General features: G+C 33.4%; 1 protein-coding gene across 3 annotated transcripts in view; it reads right to left on the reverse strand.

Annotated features, from left to right (window-relative positions):
• Positions 1–271: 271 nt before the first annotated feature.
• Positions 272–21,651, reverse strand: part of Gdap2 (ganglioside induced differentiation associated protein 2) — a 53,884-nt gene continuing 32,504 nt past the window's right edge. For all 3 annotated transcript variants that reach the window (XM_027940294.2, XM_071618231.1, XM_027940295.2), the window contains exons 9-14: positions 18,874–18,950; positions 18,076–18,152; positions 15,309–15,448; positions 13,621–13,675; positions 4,536–4,679; positions 272–732 (exon numbers count right to left, since the gene is read on the reverse strand). In XM_027940294.2, coding sequence (XP_027796095.1) covers positions 685–732; positions 4,536–4,679; positions 13,621–13,675; positions 15,309–15,448; positions 18,076–18,152; positions 18,874–18,950 — 541 coding nt within the window. In that variant the 3' untranslated portion in view covers positions 272–684. The remainder of the gene's footprint in view (positions 733–4,535; positions 4,680–13,620; positions 13,676–15,308; positions 15,449–18,075; positions 18,153–18,873; positions 18,951–21,651) is intronic.

A 21,651-nucleotide genomic window follows, 5' to 3' on the forward strand; every position in this document is an offset into this window, starting at 1 on the left:
ATCCTCGATTGTCAGAAGAAGACTGAAGATATAGTCTTCTTGTTTCTCTACACTGTTAAAACAGTGGCAATCTTACTAAATTGTATGATCTTAAATCCTAGTCTCAACTTATGTAGTCAATTTGCAAGTCCTACATTTTGCTACTGATGTTTATGTTTTTCATTAGACATATTTCTACATTTTTGGTCCCAGATAATTTTCTTACAACTAGGTTATCTGTATAAAATATAATGGTATTATCAGCAGGATCTAAAGCAGACAATGCATCCAGTCAGCATACATTGGTTATATATATTTCAAGAAATATTTAAATACACAAAGGAAGCGTGCAATGTTTGAGAGAAGACATGAACATTGTTGGTGGCTTATGCAATGGAGAATCCAGTGTCCTTCAGGAAACTGAAGATACTCAAAGGTTGCTCCCCAATTCCTATTATCAACACTCTAAAAATGAACATTTCCATTTGATACAAATATACAAATTTAAAATGTGTGCAGTTCAGAATGGCCTACCATTTTTAGATTGCTTATGTGCCAGAAAATATAGTCAATAAAAAAATACCAGAGAGGTGGGGACAAAAGGCTCTCTGGATCTGTACAGCAAAAATGAACATCACTTTAATAGGTAGTGATTTGTGGAAGAAGTGGCATCCTTGGAATCAAGAAGCACTAGAAGATGGCAGGTCACAAATCTGGTGATGGGGGGTAAGATGTGTAGTAAGGCCCATTTTCCTGTGGAAAGAAAAACAGACAAGAACAATAAGTAACAAGACCAATTTCAAATGTGAAAGAAAGGAATGTATAGTCAACAAGGTAGGGTGTGTAAAATGTCTAGTACATGTCTGGCACTGAGAAGCTCTCAGCTGTTAGAGTAGTTTCAGGGCAGTGAGTCAGAGTTCATGTAAAATAAATAGAAGCAATAAAATGATAATATGCTTTGACAATGCCACTTACTGAATATTCCATATGCGAGACATGGTTTTTCACTATCATTTTAAATCCCCATATAATTCCATGCAGTAGGCAACATCCTCATTTCACACAAGAGGAAAATGATCACACATATCACATAATTCACCTAGTCACCTGCCAGTATCCAGCAAAGCCTGGATCTAAACCCAAATCTACTTGAATATAACATGCAGATTCTTTTCTGTTAGAATGTGTTGTCTCACTGTGTCCCAAATCTTAATATAGTTATGAAACAATAACAAAATTATCTCTGAGGAATGTAATAACTATAACTCTGGGCAGAAGTGAGTCTTCTTCATGACATACCCAAGTGGCAAAGCTTATAACAATTATAGTTCTAAAGGAATTTATTTCCAGCTCAAAATGGAGAATTAAATGCCATAACTTTAATGTCAAATGTAGAAAGCAACAAATCAGAGTAAGGAGAAAATGTCTGGCCCATACTTTGGCTGATTTTATCTTAATAAAAGCCAAGACAAGTTAATTTTATGGTAGGAGGATCCTAGATGGGATTTAATGAGACTTAAGTTTTCTCATTTTTAAGAAAGTTTCTTATTTTTAAGAAAAGTATTTCTTTGACAATGAACTTATTTTCAATAAAACATAAACAAAATGTTTGGCATTAATGTATAACAATAATTAGAAATGAACAATGAGAAGTAAAATGAAAATAGATTGCTTCATAGTATATTTACGTTATAATTATGGAATAGGAGTTGACACTGGTGCTATAACCAGGAAAACAAGTAGGGAAACTTATTTCTGATTATAAATATGCCAAGATATTAAAAAAATGGCTTAGATAGAAACACCCTAGGACTAGCTACATATCTAGAAACTTGAAATAAAACCTTTTTCATTTTAGCACTTCCTATCAGGATCTGTCAGTAGCCAATCCTGATTCTTCAATATACATGGAAGCTATGACAAAGAAACATTCCCTGAAGAGAGAAATCTTTTCTGAAGTTCATCTGAAAAGAAATAGTTTTACTTCCTTAGGTTTCTCATATCCATGTTGAACTGCCGTAAATTAAGAAGGTCAACTTTATATGTAAGGCCACAAATTAGGACTCACATTAATCTCACAAGGGACTGTGAAACAATCAAATATTTTTTCTATTTCTGGAAATAATCATAGAAATTTTTAAAAAATTGTTGCCAGGTAAGATTGTATACTCTCTGACTATATTTATAAAATTACTGACTAGCCCCCTTTCTGAAGTGGCTTCAGTATAATTTTTACCTAGATAAAAAATATCTTTTAAATACCTTGAAAGGTCTCTTTCAATCCTATAGAATTTATGTCACTCTTCAAAGTCATAAAAATCCCAGACAGGGGATTTTTCTAAACCTACATCCACCATGACTTCACTGCTTCACCCAATAATAAACCTACTAAGTGCAAGGCACAATTGAACATGGTAATAAAATAAATTGACTCCATACTTGTTTCTTTTCTTCAGTCCTATTTTTAATTCTTCCCATGCACTAAAGGAACACGTTTCCTTACAAGTCAACATCCAACCCCCTTCTGGTATCTCATCTCTATGTCCCACAGGGCACATCAAACCTAATGTGTTATAGAGTAACATACTGCCTGTCCCTTCCACCCAGTCTCCCAGTGCTTTTCCTTCATATTGATTCTCTGGGGTAATGGCAGCACCACACATCAAATCTCCTAAAGCATTTACTTTCTGCTTCATCTGTAGTGACTACTTACTTACCAAATCCTGCAGATTTTATTTCCTAGTGTCTATTTCTAAATATTTCTAAAATATTTGAATCTCCTCTGACTATATTTATAAAATTACTGACTAATTCCTCTTCTGAAGTGGCTTCAGTATCAAGTGCATCTTACCACAGTCACTATCACTGCCTTTACTCTAGTTTTATTTTTCCTCTGGCTTCACTAATAGACTCAAATCTCGTTGCCTATCTCCCTCTCGATTCATTCTCTCTACTGTTTCTGTACTTATCTTTTTAAACAGGAATGCAACAGCAGTTTTTCTTTGCAGAACACTCTCCAGTGACTAAGCCAAGACCTGCAACATAATGTGTAAAGTTCCAGGATCTAGTGATCTGCCTGCCCTTTCCTCATCATCTCCTGATGCCCTGTTTGGCTTCTTCCCCATTTTATGCATCTCTCTGGCTTCAATATACATATGACCTAATAAGTCAATTAATAGTTTGGAGGTTATTATATTTAATTTTAATTAATTATATTATATCTGTATTACATATACCAAAAAATAACAAGAAAGCTCAACAAGCATCCAAAACAAACCAGAAAAACACCAAATCTGAGTGTGGTGGAGTTTTAACTAATATTTAATAAAAGCTTACTTTACAGACCCTTAAGAATAAAGAAAATGCTTAGGCCTTAAATAAACAGTCCTTAAGGTTTTCTAACCAATTACTCAACTTATATATTTTTACCCCAGAAAATAAATTATAAATTCAGACACTAGCTTTGAATTGTCATTCCAACTTGTTGGTATTAAAATGTTCCTTGGTGCCTTCATATTTATTGTGATTAAGAACACTGAGTGCAGTTCAAAGCATAACAATAAGGCCACTTTTTACTCCAACAATCCGCAGTAAATAAAAAGTGATAATTTTTTTTTTCCTACCATATATTCAACAATCTTTGTATTTATGATCCAGCTGTTCCAATTACAAATCCTCTCTTTGCAACAGCCAAACATGAAATTTTATTAACTATTAGAACATATTAAACACTCTGCTCTTCACATAAGGGGAACAGAAATCACAGCTGAAGTTAGAGAAATGTTGGATAGAAAATGTGTTACAGGATTTTTATTTGACTATATGCATGTTACACAATAATTAGGGGAGAATAATTCATTTCAAACTTAATATAACTATCAAATACATTCTTTGGTTCATGTATAAAGACATGTAATCAGCAATAGTTAAACGATGAGCTTGCTGAGCTTCTGGCCAAGCATGTTACTTTTTTTTTTTTTTAAATTACTGAGGTGATCTTGTGAATTAATACAATGGAATAGAATTTTGGTGAAATTCAAGAGTAGTCCTTTAGTGGTTGAGTAACAGATCTATAAATGTACCTATAAATAATGGCAATATAATTGGTTGATGGTCTTAAAAACATTACACCAAGTGTAGGAAAATAAAAGTTTTAGCAAGGGTAAAGACTATTAAGATAGGCTGATTATATTATTGCTGAAAGTGGACAAAACTAATTCTGACTGGTTATATAGCTGAAAAGTCATTCAATCTAAAGAAAATTAGGCAGAGGTACTTGTCTCAAATGTGGTAGAAAACTGACAAAAGTACCAAGGGGTGCTTCAAACTCAGAGCAGAAAAATCTCACATTGAAATGTTTATCTGGAAAAAAATCCTCTTAGGACAAAGACTTTTCCTCAAATTATTGTAGGAAAAGAATATTAGTAATATTATCAAGCTTATTAAAACACACTATGCTACATCAGTATCTTCTAATGGTAGAATGTTGTGATCACAGAAACAGCTGTATAGATATTTACTATACTACACAAAGAGTGAGATTGAGAGGTACTTACCCTGGCATCATATTCAAGGACAAAGGGAGGAAAGTCAATTTGTTCCGGTGATATGGCAGAAAATAGCTGGTGTAGGCTGTCCACATGGTGGATTTTATCCTTCAGTCCTGAGACAGAAAAGGTGGTGAAAAACCATGTTGATACCTGATTAACAGAAGAGAAAAATATTTTAAGCTAATAGCCATAAAACCCATAAAACATGATTTTGAAAATTTATACTAGATAAAAACTGTATTTCAAAATCTTCTAGTAACTGGCATTTTCCAAAGTGCAGTTTGTAATTCATCAGTGTGATATGCAATCACTTTAAAAGATTATGAACAACACTAGAAACAGAAGAAAGTAGAATAACAATTAGTATGGACTGAAGTAAGGATAAGTTTTATTTCCATAACTTTTTGTTTCATTATATGTATATACACTCCTGTGTGTGTAGTATGCTTCTTCTGTGGGTGGCTGTGAAATCCACTGCATTATTTGCAATCACTGGTGCTCTGGTACTCTGAAAATGGTTAATATCTCCAAATCTTAAAAACCCCTTTTATATCTCCAAATGAGACTGAAAAGGAAACTTTTGCCAATATTGTAGGACAAATATATTTTTGGTTGACACTTGATATGTGGTCTCTTTCTTGAAGTAAATTAAAGTGAATCACCTAGAGAAGCAGAGCCACTTTGTTCATTTCACTGTACAATATATAAGTCTACATATGCTCCCCAAAAAGGAAAAATAAAGCGGGGGGGTGTGGGGGGAGACTTCTCCTAGCAAGGATTGACTTAAGGTACATGATAGCTAGAACTTAACACCTACTCTTGGTTACCTATTTAAATCAGCAATCATAAATTAGCTCACATTTACTAACAGTACTATGAGGTAGGTGATATAGTTGCTACCCCCATTTTATTAAGAAGTTGGTAACATGCATATGAACTTTCAGGGTACTGGAAAAACATACCGTGAATAGGTAGAAACTGGGTACATTATAAATACATGTCACTTTGGGTGCTTACCATGGATGCCAATCATTTGGTTCATTTCTTTTTGGCACTCTATATATTCTTCAGTGGTTGTTCCCAAAGCTTTTACATATCCTAGGCCCCTGACATGACATATGTCTTCATACTTACTTGTAAGAAGAGGCATAGAATAACAGAGAAAACACTAAACCTAGTTATTGCTATCAGAATCCTATTCGAACTTCCGAATCAGTACAAATCTCATCCTACCATTATTTCTCCCTTACCAATCCAAAGGGATTTTCCCTCGGCTATAATCATTTCTATAATCTCCCTGGTACCTAGCAGACGATCCTAGAAGGATAGTTTTATGAGGTACAGAAAGAGCCATGAGTTCACAAGTATTTGTTAAAGAATGAATGAAGATAAGGTCTATTTTACAGTGGTGTCTATGGCCTGGGTCACTTTTCTACATTAGATATACCATCAATGATCGATAAAGGGCTTCAAATACTAGCAGTATCCTCTGTACTCTCTCCCCTCCCATTTTACCAAGTTTATTTGAAGGGAGGCAATGGGCAGGTGCTAAAGGAAGTATTTGGCTTCACCAGAACCAAGTGAGTTTAACAAGTCACTGAATAACATGACAAAATCAGTTTGTTTTAACACATCTATTATATACTTTATTGCTATAATTTTTTTTTTTCAGATTAGATGAGTTGAAAATTCCAGATTAGGAGCTCCATAATTCATCACAGAAGACACTATTGCGAGTTTTGAGATTCTAGAAAGAGCAAGAAAATCAAAGATCATAGGGGTAGAACAGGGAAGAAACCTCAAGGATGTGTTAGGAGGTACTGTTGTGCAATGAGATAAACATCCACAGGTGTGTCCTAAGAACTGACCTGGGGTTGTATGTGACAGGATAACTCACATGTCTTTTCCTTTAAAGAGAGCTAAGATTCTAATAGAGCAGCTAGATCATTAATAACTAACAATCTAATCTTAACTACCTAAGGCAAAGCTTGCTACATGTGATGAATGGTCCAAAGGAAACATGTGAATACTTATTATATGCAAATACCTCTGCTACTTGGAAAAGATCTAAAATATGGAGCTAAGAAGCTATGCAGGGAATTTCTGTGTCATGATTTCTTACCTTGGGATATTTTTACATGCTTTTCATTTAGCCCTTGATACTTTTCCCTTCAATTCTTTGCCTGGCTAATTGTCCTTGAGAATTCATAACAAAATTTGTCTCCATGAGGAAGCTTTCTTTGACCACCCTCTATCCAAAGCTGGCAAGGAATCTTCATTCTAAGTGTCCTGACAAAGCTGTCTTTACTCATATTACTGTGTAATGAACACTGTGTATTGTATTAGCTAATCTCTAAATAGACTGTAAGCTTCCCAATACGGGGACTGCCTTATTCAATGTCATATTCCTATATACTCGTAAGAACTAATACACAACATCAAAGGAATTTAGTGTTTTTTGAATCAAAGAATAGATTTATAGGAGTCTCTGGCCTTACTATTTAGGAATGCTATAATATTCCTTCATTTTACAAGAGTAAATTACACTTTAGTCTGGGCTTAGTTTCTCCATCTATAAAATGAAGAAGTTCCACATAGTGATTTTTAAGGTCTCCCTTAAGTAATACAATTCTTTAAGAGGACTCTTACATATTTAAAAAACAACAACAACACTATACTGATATGGTGGGGTGGTGGTGGTGGAAGAGAGAGAGAGATTGGGTTGGGGAAGAACAGACACTGCTCTTAGGAATACAGTTTTTGAAAGAGGAACAATTCTCCCTGACATTTTCTCCCATTACATCTTTTACATACTCCAGGTATTGGTAGGAGAAAATTTCTCAAAAATATAAGTGGAAAGTCAGTTAAAAGTTTTCAGGGAGACCCAATAGCATTGTCTTTACCTTTTTTTTTTTTTTTTTAGTTTTTGAGTTTTATATAGCTTAACTTTAAATTTTCAGTATGTTTATAATGTAAACTAACAGACATTAATTTAAGTAAACTTTCACTACTTAGTATCTACTACTTTAAAAGTCAAGAAAATTTAAAATTTGGGAAAGGATTATTGATATATTTTGTGAGTTCTATGGATTCTTTCACTCAACTATTCAAAAATGCAAAACCAAAAATGCAGAATCACAAAACAATCAATATAAGCTATGAAAAGACAGTACACATGTGTGTCCTCAGATAATCTGCTAAGGCCAGAATCAATGGTGGGTTTAAATTCTATTAGTAAACTACAAAGAAGAAAAAGGGGAGTGATTTATACAAGCTGTCAATTTAATACCTCTTAGGGTGGAGTGGCCTAGAAAAGATCTGAACTATATGGAAATCATAATAGTGTGATTTGATGGTTTTATTATATATTAATTTCATCTCCTAATTGCAAACACTCCATTTGTAGCTTTGAGTTACTATAAAATAATGGTGGGTCTTATTACACATGGGTCTTATTCTCTCATTTTCTCCATTTCCCAAAATTATTTATCTATCCCTATATCCATCTATCAATTCATCTTATTTTTCTGCTATATTTCCAAGTACAAACTGCAGATATCAGCAAACTTTCCCCAAATACAGTACTTATGTCTTTAATTACAGTTTAATATTGTTAAGTTTCTTTGCTATAAATTTTCAGTCAATGAAATGAAAAGTGTACTTTTGCTGTCAAGCAGATATACAAGACTCTATAAACAAAACTACTATTAAGGTCAAAAACATTGTCCTCACCCCAGAAAGTTCCATCATGGCCCTTTTCTTCATTCTCCATACCCTAGAAGTAAACCCATGATTTTTTTTTCTATCACAGATTAGTTTTGTCTGCTTTAGAACCTCAAAGCATGAATGGAATCACACAGCTTGACTGTTACGTAACATTTCTTTAAGTTTATATAAGATTCATCCATACTGTTGTGTGTTATCAGTAGTAAATGTTTTTTTATTGCTAAGTAATTTTCCATTACAAGAATATACCAGAGTTTAATTATTCATGATCCTATTGACAAACACTAAAGTTGTTTCTAGACTTTGGGTATTATAAAAATGCTGCTATAAACACTGCTGTAGAAGTTTTTTGTGGGTATAGGTTTGCACTTCACCTGGGCATGTACCTAGCACTGAAATTGCCAGGGGATAGACTGGGTATATGATTTGTTCATAAGAAACTGCCATAGTTTTCTGCGCAGTGGTTGCACAAATTTCTCACTTCCACTTGTGATACAGGGAATTCCAGCTGCTCCAAGACACTGGCAATGTTTGGTATTGTCAACCCCTAATTTTAGCCATTCTGCTGGCAGTGTAGTGGCATTTTATTGTAGTTTTACTGAGATACCACTGCAATGTACAATTTAAGTTTTGACAAACACATACAAACCCCCACTCCCTTGAAACCATTATTATGACTAATAAAATGAACATATCCATCATTCCCAAATATATGGAACCATACAGTATGTACTCCATTTTGGTCTGGCTTCTTTTACTAACACATTTCTGAGATTCATCTATGTTGTTGTACATATCAAGTTTGTGGTTTTTATTGCTGAGTACTATTCTAGTGTATAGATATACCAGACTTTGGTTATAAATTCTCCCAGTGAAGGGTATTTGAGTTGTTATAGTTTTCACTATCACAAATGAAGATGTTGTTAAGTATTTGTGTATAGTCAGTTCTTATATGAATGTTTTCACTTGGCTTGGGTAAATGCCTAGAAGTGGGATGGCTGTATCACATAGTAGATGATGTTTTAGTTCTTTAAACAGACTTCCAAGTTGTTTGCCAAAGTACCTATAGCATTTTAAATTTTGATCAGCACTGTGAGAGTGTAATAATAGGAGTGTAATGATACCTCAATGGAGTTTAATTTGTATTTCTTAATGACTAATTAGGTTGAACATGTGCTTATGTGCCTATATGAATATCATATTTGGTAAAGTATTTATACAATCTTTGCCTATTTCTAAACTGAGTTTTTTCCTAATTATTTTTTTTAAGTTTCATTTTTTTCCATATTTTTATTGGGGCAATATAGTTGTAAATAATGGTGGGATTTGCTGTTATATATTCATACAAGCACGCAATATAACAATACAATTTGGCCAATCATTCCCCAGTATTTCCCCTTTATCTCCCCTTCTCTCTTTCCTCTATTCTACTGTGATCTTCCTTTGATTTTCATGAACCACTCCCTACCTTTTTTTTTCTTCTCTAGCTTCCACAAATGAGAGAGAACATATGACCCTTGACCTTCCAAGCTCTCACTTAACATAATATTTTCAAGTTCTACCCATTTTCCTGCAAATTACCAGTTAATCTGTTGATAGACACCTAGCCTGATTCCATAGTTTGACTATTCTCATTTTTCTTTATGGCTGAATAAAACTTAATATATATACCACACTTTTGTGTGTATATATACATACATACATATATATATGTATATATATATAGTATATATACCACACTTTACCAGTTAATCTGTTGATAGACACCTAGCCTGATTCCATAGTTTGACTATTGTAAATTATGCTGTTTTAAACATGGGTATGCATGTATTACTGTAGTATAATGGCTTTAATTCTTTAGGATAAATACCAAGGAGTAATACAGTTGGGTCGTATAGTGGTCCCATTCCTAGATTTTTGAGGAACCTCCATATTGATTTCCATAGTGTTTGCACCAATTTACAGCCTTACCAACAATGTATGTGTTCCTTTTTCTCCACATTGTCTTCCTAATTACTGGTTGTGAGACTTCTTTATGTCTTAGATACAATCCTTATCAGGTATATGGTGTACGCTGATTTTTCTCTTAGGCTGCAACTTGTCTTTTTATTCTCCGAACAGTGTCTATTAGAGGGCAAACACCCGGTTCTTTTTTTTTTTTTTAATGGATTATGTTTTTGGTATTATATTTAAGAAATATTTGCCTAACTCAAGGTCACAAAGATTTTCCTTCTATAATTTCTTCTGCAATTTAAAGTTTAAAATTTTACAGTTAGGTCTTTCTTTATTCTGTTCCATTGATTTGTCTATTTTTGTGCCATTGTATCACCATCTCATGTACTGTAGCTACAGAATAAGCTTTCAAAGCAGGTAGTGTTAGTTCTCTAACTTTGTGTTTCTTTTCCAAATGGTTGACTACCTTAAATTCCTAGCATTTTCCCATGAATGTCAGAGTTAATTGGTCAATTTCTACCAATATACTTACTTAAATTTTGGTTGGGATTGGAACTAGATTTACATGTTTATCAAGAAATAATAATATTAAGTTTTCCAATTCACAAATACAGTACAGGTTTTCATTTATTTAGGTCTGCAGTTTCTCCATTGGTGTTCTATAGCATATAAAACTATACAGAATGTAAGTCTTTTACATTGTCAAATTTATCTCTATGTACTTACTTAATATTTTATCCTCATATAAATGATATGTTTTTTAAATTTCAATTTGATCATCAGTTGCTAATAAATACATTTTATTTGTGTGCTGAGGATTGAACCTAGGGGCACTTAACCACTGAGAAAAATCCCCAATCCTTTTTTATTTTGAGACAGTGACTCACTAAGATGCTTAGGGACTTAGAAAATTGCTACTTTGAACATTACTAAGCATATCATGTTCCCTCATGTGATACCTACATGAAGGCCTAGATGAAGGCACCTAATGAGCAGTTCAATGCACAGATCTAGAGCCTAGAAATGATGATAACAGCTAACTTTATTGAGGGAACATGATTTGCTAAGTAATGTTCAAAGCATTTTACATGTAATAACTCACTTCATTTTCCCAATGACCTATGACCCTATTATTACCTCCATTTCATACAGGATGAAAGTAAAACACAGAAAGATTACACTATGTGCCTAAGATGATAAACTGGTGGTTGGTAGAGCAAGGATTAGAACTCAGGTCATCTCAAACCATGTTTCTAAACATTAGGATTCCTCATCATGTAATTGGGGATTGCATATAATTTGAAGGGTTTCTGAAAACACAGAGATGACAAAAAGATACAGAATGAAAGGTGAGGGCAGAGGTCTTGGGAACATTAGTGTTCAAAGGATGAGTAGAGAAAGAAGGTCCACAAAAGTGACTGAGAAGGAGCAGCTAGAAGCGGGGAGAACCAGGTGAGGTAAGTTTCAAAGAAGCCAAGATAAACTGTTTCATAGAAGAAGTGATCAGCCATTTAAGGCTGTAGGGAAAGCAGGTAACATAAAGACAGAAAAGCATTTACTGGATATAGTAACACTGATTATCAGTGATTTTTGTGTGAACAGCTTTAGCTGGCACAATGGGATCAGAACAGATCAGAGTAATTTAAAGTGTATGAAAAATGGAGATGGTGACTACAAATCATAGATTAACTAATAAGTTCTGGCTGTCAAGGGGAACAGACTAACAGATGCTGTGGCATGTTTAAGAGTTGGTGATTTAGATCTGGCAAAGTGAAAGAGGAGAAAGACGCTAATTGCTGAAGAGATATTTCCAAAGAAATGGAAACAAACACTCTGTAGTTAAGAGTGTAGAGGCTGGGCACAGTGGCACATGCCTGTAATCCCAGCGGCTCTGGGATGCTGAGGCAGTGGGATTGGAAGTTCAAAGCCAGCCTCAGCAACAGTGAGGCGCTAAGCAACTCAGCATGAACCTGTCTCTAAAAAAATACAAAATAGGGCTGGGGATGCGGCTCAGTGATTGAGTACAACATCAACAACAACAAAAGAGTGTATACTCTTAGATTAAAATGCCTAGATTCAAATTCAGCCAGTATTTGCTACTACTCATTGTTGGTCACCTTGTGGGCCTTGTGGGAATCTCATAATATAAATATTAATTCCCTTTTGTGTAAAATGGGAATTCTACCACTCTCTATTTTCTAGAAACATTGTACGGCTTAAACAAGATAATGCATGGAAAGAACTGGCAGATAGTAAGTGCTCAAAAAAACCAGCTAAAGTTATTACTATGGGAGCCAGAGCACACAGCACAGCAGTATCCATTGTTAAGAAGGAGCACATTTTTTTTTTTTTTTTTTTGGTGAAAGGGAAAAGGGAGGCAATGATAGAAACAGATGGCAGGTGAGTTTGAGTTGGGAGGAAGAAGGCAGAAAGTTATCTATGATGGTTTCAATTTCTTGATTGAGAATGAGGGAAAGCTACCTGTTGGGAATACGGAAAAGCTGGTAGGACGGGACTTGAGGAGATGAAATATTCTGTCCAGTGAAACACCAAAATACCTCTACCAGTGAAAGCAACTCTGAGTCTGTCAAGACTGCAACTCCTCATGCTGTGTGATTTCTCCACCAGTGTTCTTCAACTCAGGCGGAGAAGTAAAGAAAGCAGAGCAATGGATTAGGTCAAGCTGAGGTTTCATGGGCAGGTGTGACAAAAGAGTAAGAGGTCACAGGTTAGTTTAGGCATTGATAACAGAGTCTGAAGTGATGCAAGGTGTTTTAGGATAGATAGGGAAGAATAAAAAGCAAGAAGGATGGCATTTTCAGAAAAAGTAAAAGGACCAAGGGACTAAATGTCTTGATGAAGTTAAGGTGTCAGATCAGATACTAGGAATAAAACTGTGAGCAAGACAGCTATATTCTAGGACACATGGATCTTGCAAGCTAACATAAGGCAGAGAATTAAATAGTCAGAACAAAAGCATAACAATGATAGAAGACTATGGGACTTTAAGGGATATGATGCAGGAGTATTTATTACCTATAGGATTAATCAAGGCAGGCTCTGTGTAGACAATAACTATTGAACCAAGATCTTAAGGAAAGCAGAATTCAGCCATAAGCAGAGGAGTAAGTATATTCCATATTGACAGCATGAGCAAAGTCCAGATGAACAAAGAGCAACAAGAGGCACAGGTTGAGAAGTTAAAGGCTTAAAAGGTTGCTCCAAAAGATACTAACATCACACACAACCAAAACATTAGGACCACAACTTGGGATCAATTAAAAAGGAAGGGCAAACAAACAATTAGCAGTTACAAAGGTGGCAGCAATAAGTAAAATGCTGAAACTTTTTACCTTAATATTCAGAGCATGCAGTGCATTTAGAAGTTAGCCCAAAAAGAAAAATACCATACCTTTGAACGAAATGTTGGATGAACAAAATAAACAGCCTTCAAATTCCTCTTGTATCTAACCAAAACAAACAAACAAAAGGGTCAATATAAGTCATTCCTAAAACTAGTCACTATTACAGAAATTAACTCTTATATATATAAATATATTCAGGGAGGTTAAAAATATTTTAGAAGCAACTCTGTGTATTGAATTTTAGGTGAAATTCTGAGAATATTTCATCACTTAAAATGTCTGTTTTACAGAAAACACCAAGTTTCTGTGGGCTGTGAGAGAGACCCTACCACCTAAAGGTAAACACAAAATTAAATAAACTTATGTTTAACACATTTATCATGTGCTGTTTTTTATATAGTGATAGAATCACTTGGAATCAGATATAAGAATTAAATAACATTAAAACCACTTAAAATTACAGCAAAAATTAGAAACTAGAAGTTTCCATGGTCATATTTCAACGGAGTTTACGATATCCCACATATAGTATAATGGCTTTCTTTCTTAATACTTGTAATAATTCTGTGAGATGAGTACTATTATTGCCTGTTTTAACCCTCTTAAAGTCATGCAGCCATCCAATGGTAAAGCCAGGAAATAAGCCCTGGCCATACTGCTCCAGAATCATACTTATCCACTATTTCATCTAGCTTTTCTAAAAGGTGTGCGTGAGATTTTTTTCCCAACAGTTCAACAATTATTATTGAGTCACATGAGGCTATTGGTAAGAACTTCAGAGAAATAGTATAAACTGTTCCTTTTATATCTGAGGCCTATTCCAAGTTAAAGAGCTGGTTAGTGGCAGAAGGACAAAGAGAGCAGCATTAAGTTTCCATTTATATACATATATGCGCACACACACACCCCTCACATTCAGAGCAGGTTAAGACTGCATTTATTAGATAATGAAAACATTAATATTGTTAATTAATCTGAGATTTAATGGGAGGAGCAAAACAGCTATAAATTTATGGTAATTTTCCTTCTTTGTACCCTAATTGTAAAATATAATCCATGAAGACACTGTGATGCTAAAAATAACAAAATAGTTACTAGGAGCGTAAAGTGCCATTTTTATTTGGAAATACATTAATGAGAAAAGTTTAAAACATTACATTTGATCTTGCTGTAGAGGGGTGATATATATTTTCCATTAAATTTTCAATTGTCATTTCATGGGTAATATGGTTTAACATAAATAAATTTTCCAGCTCCAAGTTAGTAGGTAGTTAAGTCCAAACTCTGCATTTACTATTGTGAGTCCTTGGACAGCACACTTCACCTTTCAGAATGTCAATATTCTCCTATCTTTCAAATGCAGAAAGCATTTCTCCTAACAATCTCATGGATCATTAGATCAAATCAAATAATGTTTACATAAGTATATATTGGTAAGTATGATACACCATAAAAATAAACAGTAAGTTTTTATTACTTACACAAAGATTGGCCCAATCGTCTTTAAGGTATTTAAAAGTGGGAAAATAATACATATAAATCTAATTAATTTATTTAATTCATTTAATCAATTAATGCAAAATAAATCTGTTAAAGAGGGCCTATAACTAATTTATATGATAAAAATATTTCATATGAATACCCTTTCATAGAATACATTAGAATGTTTGCTATTGCTTCAAACTAGAAAATAAAGAAACTACATCTCCCTTTATAATTTACAAAAATAACTAACTTGACATCAACAACATCGTAGAGTTTCTTCAGGAAGTCAGAGTCCAGGTGATTGTATTCGCTGGTCAGTGTGTGAAAATATACTAGCACATATTCTTTCACAGCAATGTGATCCATTACATGGATAAAATATAAGAGAGCCTGGAAGAAAAAGGAGGAGTAATGATCATTTTGCACAGTAGTCTATTTACAGAGGCCGAGAGAGGGAAAAACCCAAAGACTAATCTATGCCCCAGTCATTGCAGATGAACAGGCCAGGGTGATGAGCATCAATTTTCTTTAAAAATATCTTCAGGAAAATGAATCATCCCAGAATTTAGTAATTCTTACAAAAGCTATGGTACAATCCCCCAATAGAAGAGAATAAACAGTCTATGTCTTGTGAAATAACTTCTCATATGTTGAAAAAAATTTATTTTTATTTTTTTAATTCTCTTTTAGTTGTAGATGGACACAGTGCCTCACATGTGCTAGGCAAGCACTCTACCACTGAGCCACAACCCCAACCCCTGGAAAGAATTTTTGAGTCAACTACCAGGTTTCTTCTCTTTTGAATAAAGATATCAGAATCTTTAGAAGTAGAATTTCTAGACTTTTAACAATTCTTGAACTTTCTGCCTGGATTTGATCAAATTCCTTGTAGTCTCTACTCAGATATAGACTCATGGCTCTGATGTAACCAAAGGATTACTATAAAAGAATATAATTAGTGCTTTATGTGACTCACTTTAAGGGCTAATTTCTTAGCATTTTTAATGCTGATCTAAATGAGAAAATTGGAACAAGTTTCGATGGTAGGTAGCAAGAGGTTGGGTAGCATTTCTAGTGCTCAAAAAGACTAAAATTTTGTTTGACACAGTTTGAAAAGAGAAAGGTATTCCACTACAAGAAATGTAAGAAAACACTAAAAACAAAAACAGAGACCCAATATGAGCAGGGCTGGTATGACACAGTGGTTTAACTGTAAACAATTATAAGGAGGAAGGTAAGAGGTAACAACCAAAAGGATTACCATAGAACAGGCTGGTTTCCAATTCCTCCTCAGATGAGACCTTGGCTTTAACATGGAATAGGATCCAACTGCTATCAGAGCCGACAGAGATGGGCATTAAGAAAATACAGTATCTTTCTAGTTGTTGCCTGGTTTGGACCTTACAATGTATCTATTATGTATATGAAATTTATATAATATCCAGGCTACCATGCAAGTACACACCAAAATCAAACAGAGGGATTTAAATTTTAATTGGTATTAGTCACATTATTTTCAAGAATGTGTGTCATACTCTTTAATAAGTACACAAAACAAATAGTTGTAAATAGAAATTAAATAATGTAGTTTTCAGCAGTTGGGCCTTTTCTCTGTGTGTGTATATATTTTTAAAGTTCTACTTCTCCTCTTACTAGACTTCCTCTTTGTATTTTTTCTGTCCACTTTTTACTCCCAAACCAGCACTATTAGGATACCTCTCTTTGCTTTCAAATTCCCCATCTTTAGCTTTTTTGTCATTATAAAAAGGTATGATGAAAAAATCTATAAGATAAATTCTCTCCCAAACAGCAAAATCCATTTTGAGATATTTACTTCCAGTTTTTACCTTAATGCTTAAAAAAAACAAAGAAACAAAAACAAAAACTCAATATCAGTTTAGATACAATTTACTGCACACTCTCTCCTACTGATATTATGTTGTAAACCTTTCTCTATTGTACTCCCCTCTATGACCATTCAGTTTGAGAGTTATAGAATATTCCATTTCTGAATGTGTCACAATAATCCATTAGATAATTAATTATAATTTAAATTCAAATTTATAACTTTTTGCTATAAATGGACCTTTGAATAATATTCCAGGTTCAATACTTTCACATTTTTTTCTCCCTTCAAACACCAGTGATGAAGAATTTGAGGGCTTAGCTGAAATACTTATTAGCTTTTGCAAAAGTGAATTTTATTTTACAATTATATATAATTTTGTATTTTTAGGTATATAATTTTTGTGTGGTTAATACTTATTGATCAGTTAAAGTTATTTTTCTCCTTTGTAGTTTCTAATAAAACTGATGTTCTAAGAAAATCTATATATTTATCTCATACATTTAATCATACCTTACCTGAATATTCCACTTTCGGCAATTTTAGGGCTTACACTTACTTCCGTACTTTAAATTATTTTCCTAGTACAATTTCTCATAAATGGAATTACTGGGTCAATAGGTGTGATCACTTTTATGTGTTGATTCATCTTTAATGACATTATTATTTACAAGTTTTGACTAATTTTCAAAAGGACAAAAGATATTTTGACTCACTTCTTTTGGACTACTAATCAGTTTGAGTATCTTATTTTTATTTATCAGTTGTCAGCTATTTTTTCTTTTAGGAATCATCTGTTTCTGTTCCTTGACCTCCAATGAATGGATTATGAAATTATGCTACCTTGGGTAAACTGTTTTTGTTTTATTCTCTTTTAGACAGCCAAGTATTAATTTTCTTTTTTCAAAAGAGTCTAAATTTGATTTTACCATTACAATACAGAATGGTCCAACCAAACACTTGCCAGTTATATCCAAAACAGAGCAGTCATGCTTTTGGAGATCATATTTCAGTTTTCCAGTACTTTAATACAGCTCACTCACAGAACCAGGGCTGCTTCCCTGATACACAGTTCAGCCTCACCATGTTTTTAGCCTTGATTCCCAATTCATATCCTACTTCTTTTAAAAATCAACACTATTTATGAACGAGAACCTCTTTTACAGCTTACCTTGTCCATATCAATCAATGTTACAGGAATGTTTCTTCCGACTACCACCATCACTGTTCGACCACAGTTATCCACACCTAGAAACAGACAATGTAATCAGCACCCAGAAACTTCATTATTGTCCTGGCTCTGACTACATAAAAAATATTCCACACATATTTAAAAGAATGACAACCAAGAAATCTGAGTTTCTCAAATTTCATCTTTAGATTTCTCTTACTGTAAACAAAACAACATTTTTTCTCTTTCTTTCCTTCTTTAGCTTTATGTGGTTTTGATCACTGCACTGACTTTTAAGATAAGACCTCTTAAAAATTTTAAATCAGGGATAGTCTATGATATTTTTATAAATAACATTTTGTTCAAGCTTACCACAACTTTAAACAACATCAGTGATCTAGGAAAAACTAAACAGTGATCAAATCTGAAAATTAATGAGTACTGTCAGAAAAAGAAATATAATTAAGAAAGAAAGGAAATCTGGAAGCTTTTGCTGTTGTCATTATATATTTATGTAAGGTCTGAATTTTGTAATAGCAAGTATGTATAAGATACTTATAAAAGCATTTTTTTTTTTTTTAAAGAAAAAGGACAATAGGAAGAAATAAAGTTGGCAATATAGGACCATAAGTTGAAAATGTTATAGGTTGGTACATTATTTTTAAGATCTAGATAAAGGCCATAGACTATCTGCATTAGCACTAAAGAAATAGAGAAAAATCAACTCTCAAATAGCAAGCTAGGTAGGATTCCTAATTCATGAAAAGAATAAGTCATCATATAAGTAATTACGCTTACCTGTTTGGTATAAGGCTTTCAAAGAAGCAATATCAGACAGATCCTCAGATCTTGCTTGACATAGCCAGCGATTATAACTACACAAATAAAAGAGAAAATGATTAAAATAAATTTTTGCAAATTGATTTGCAAATGGGACCAGTTTTTACTATATTTCCCTGATCCCCCAAATTAATGTTTTATTAAAATGAGGAAGGAGTTAAAGAGGCCATTGTATCATGCAGAATTGTATGTTAATTGTGAGTTAGAGAGAAAACAAGGTGTTCAGACTACACAACTGAAAGAATCCTTATGATCAAATAAAGACTACACGGATAAATGGCTAAGCTATCAAGAACCTGAACTAACACTGTTTAAAAATACTATTATTTTCCTTTACTACAAAAATTCAAATAGAGAAAGCCTGAAACAATGCCAGATCTCTAAAACTGATGTTCACTCATTCAATAAAGTTTTATGAGTGTTTACTTTACTGAGAATATTATAGTTAAGAGATAATAGGATCCCTGCCCTGAGGAGTTCATTTTTGAGAAAAACAGGCAAGTGCTACACATGTAATGTGGGACGACAAGAGAGCCAGGTAGTTTTGTGTAGGGAAGTCAAGGCTTATTTAATGATTGGTTAATCAAACTAATTGTATGGATACAAGATCATATGGATCACATTTGGTTTTGGCCTGGAGGATTTTAAAGCTAGAAGAAACAGTAAAGGTCTCAGAGGGAGAAGACTTGCAAAAGATTAATGGTCAAGTCAGTCTTAGAGTTGTGGCCAGTTCATGTTGCAGTTAAATTTGAAGTTGAATTTGGGTCTCTAGATTTCTAGAAAGCTCAGTTCCCCACCCCCTCCAAACTGTAGCTTTCAAGGTACCAAAATGTATCAAAACAATTTTGAAATGTCTGGGTCACAGATGGCAATATCCAATAACAAACAAAAAGAGCTCAACTGGGAGAGAGGAGACCTTAATTTTAATCCTATTGCTTTAGTGTAGTGTTACTGAAGTCCTTTTACCTCTACAGATCTCAATTTCCTCATCTGAAAAAAATGTTGCTTATGTGATACACCTTTCAGCTATAAACTACAATCACACAATTATGGATAGTTAACAGGAAGACTATTACATATAGATTATAATTAATAAGTAATTATGCCTGCTAGTTTTATATTATTTTTGAAAAACACACTTAGTATTGCATTAGTTCTACTGACTCCCTTCTTAAATTTAGTGACTTGCCAATCTATGGAAATTGAAGTCAAAAACAATAATTTTAAATTTTGGTTTAAAATATAACTGAAAAAATATATAATTTGAAAGTCAAGAAAAGACCTATGTTTATGTAATTCTCCCTAATTCATATGAACTATTCCATATTTTCATATTAATTTCCTAGGTTACACACATTAAGTCTTCAATTCCACTATTCTTTCTCCTTTTCAAAAACTTTATATTCTTTTTTTTTTAAAGAGAGAGACAGAATTTTTTTAATATTTATTTTTTAGTTTTCGGTGGACACAACATCTTTATTTTTTATTTTTATGTGGTGCAGAGGATTGAACCCAGCGCCTCGCGCACGCCAGGCGAGCATTACCGCTTTAGCCACATCCCCAGCCCATATTCTTTAATTGATAAAAATTGTACATATTTATGGTGTACAATATTATGTTTTGATATATGTGTGCATTGTAGAATGATGAAAACAAGATAATTAGCATATCTACTGCCTCACATACTTGTTATTCATTTTTTTGTGCGTGACAAGAACACGTAAAATTCTACTCTCAACCATTTTCAAGTATATAATGCATGGCTCTTAGTAATAGTCACTATATAGTACAATAGATCTCTTGAACTCATTCTTCTTGCCTCAGAGAAATTTTGTAACTTTTGATCAACATTTCTCCCCAGCTCCACTCCCCATCCTCAGCCCCTGGTAACTACCCTTTTACTCTCTGCTTTTATGGGTACAACGTTTTTAGATTGACATATAAGTGAGATCATGTGGTATGTATCTTTCTTTGCCTGGCTTATTTTGCTTAATATAATGTCTTATATCTTTAATATAAAGGTTAAAGAACAAAATTACTAGCAGCTACATTAATCTGTTAAGGGATACACAATATCAAAACATGGCAATCATGATATCAAAAAACATGAGAGAATAACAGCATAGAGTTTTTTTTAAAAAAAGAATAATTCTACCATTTTCTAGTTGGTTTATGATTAAATCATCTCCATAAGCCTAAAGAGAAAAATATATCTACATTTATTAAATATTTTATGGGTACCAAAGGTCCTAGTTCAAAGTATATAATCATTCTTGGGTATCAAGGGCCTACTTCAACAGCTGAATGTGGTAGATGCTAAAGACCCTCATATAACATACTGTAGTATGTGCATATATCCTATAAATAACCTCTTGTATACTTTAAATTATCTCTAAATTACTTATAATACAATGTAAATGCTATGTAAGTAGTTGCTGTACTGTATTTTTATTTGTCTTACTTTTTATTATATTGTATACTTTTTATTGTATTACTTTTTATTGTTGTATTGTTATTTTAACTTTTTTTTCCTTGAACATTTTCTATCTGTGGTTGGTTGAACCTGAAAATGTGGAACTCATGGATACAAGAAGGGACTCAATCTTTGCTGAATGAAATAACAGACATGACTATTACGCAACTATTTTTGAGGCTTGAGATGAAAAAAGACTCTTGGCTTCAGAGAGTTTAATGACGAATATATGAGACACATATTACAAAGACAATTGTGTAATA

This window comes from Marmota flaviventris, chromosome 10 (assembly GCF_047511675.1).
Source record: "Marmota flaviventris isolate mMarFla1 chromosome 10, mMarFla1.hap1, whole genome shotgun sequence".
Classification (NCBI taxonomy): domain Eukaryota; kingdom Metazoa; phylum Chordata; class Mammalia; order Rodentia; family Sciuridae; genus Marmota; species Marmota flaviventris.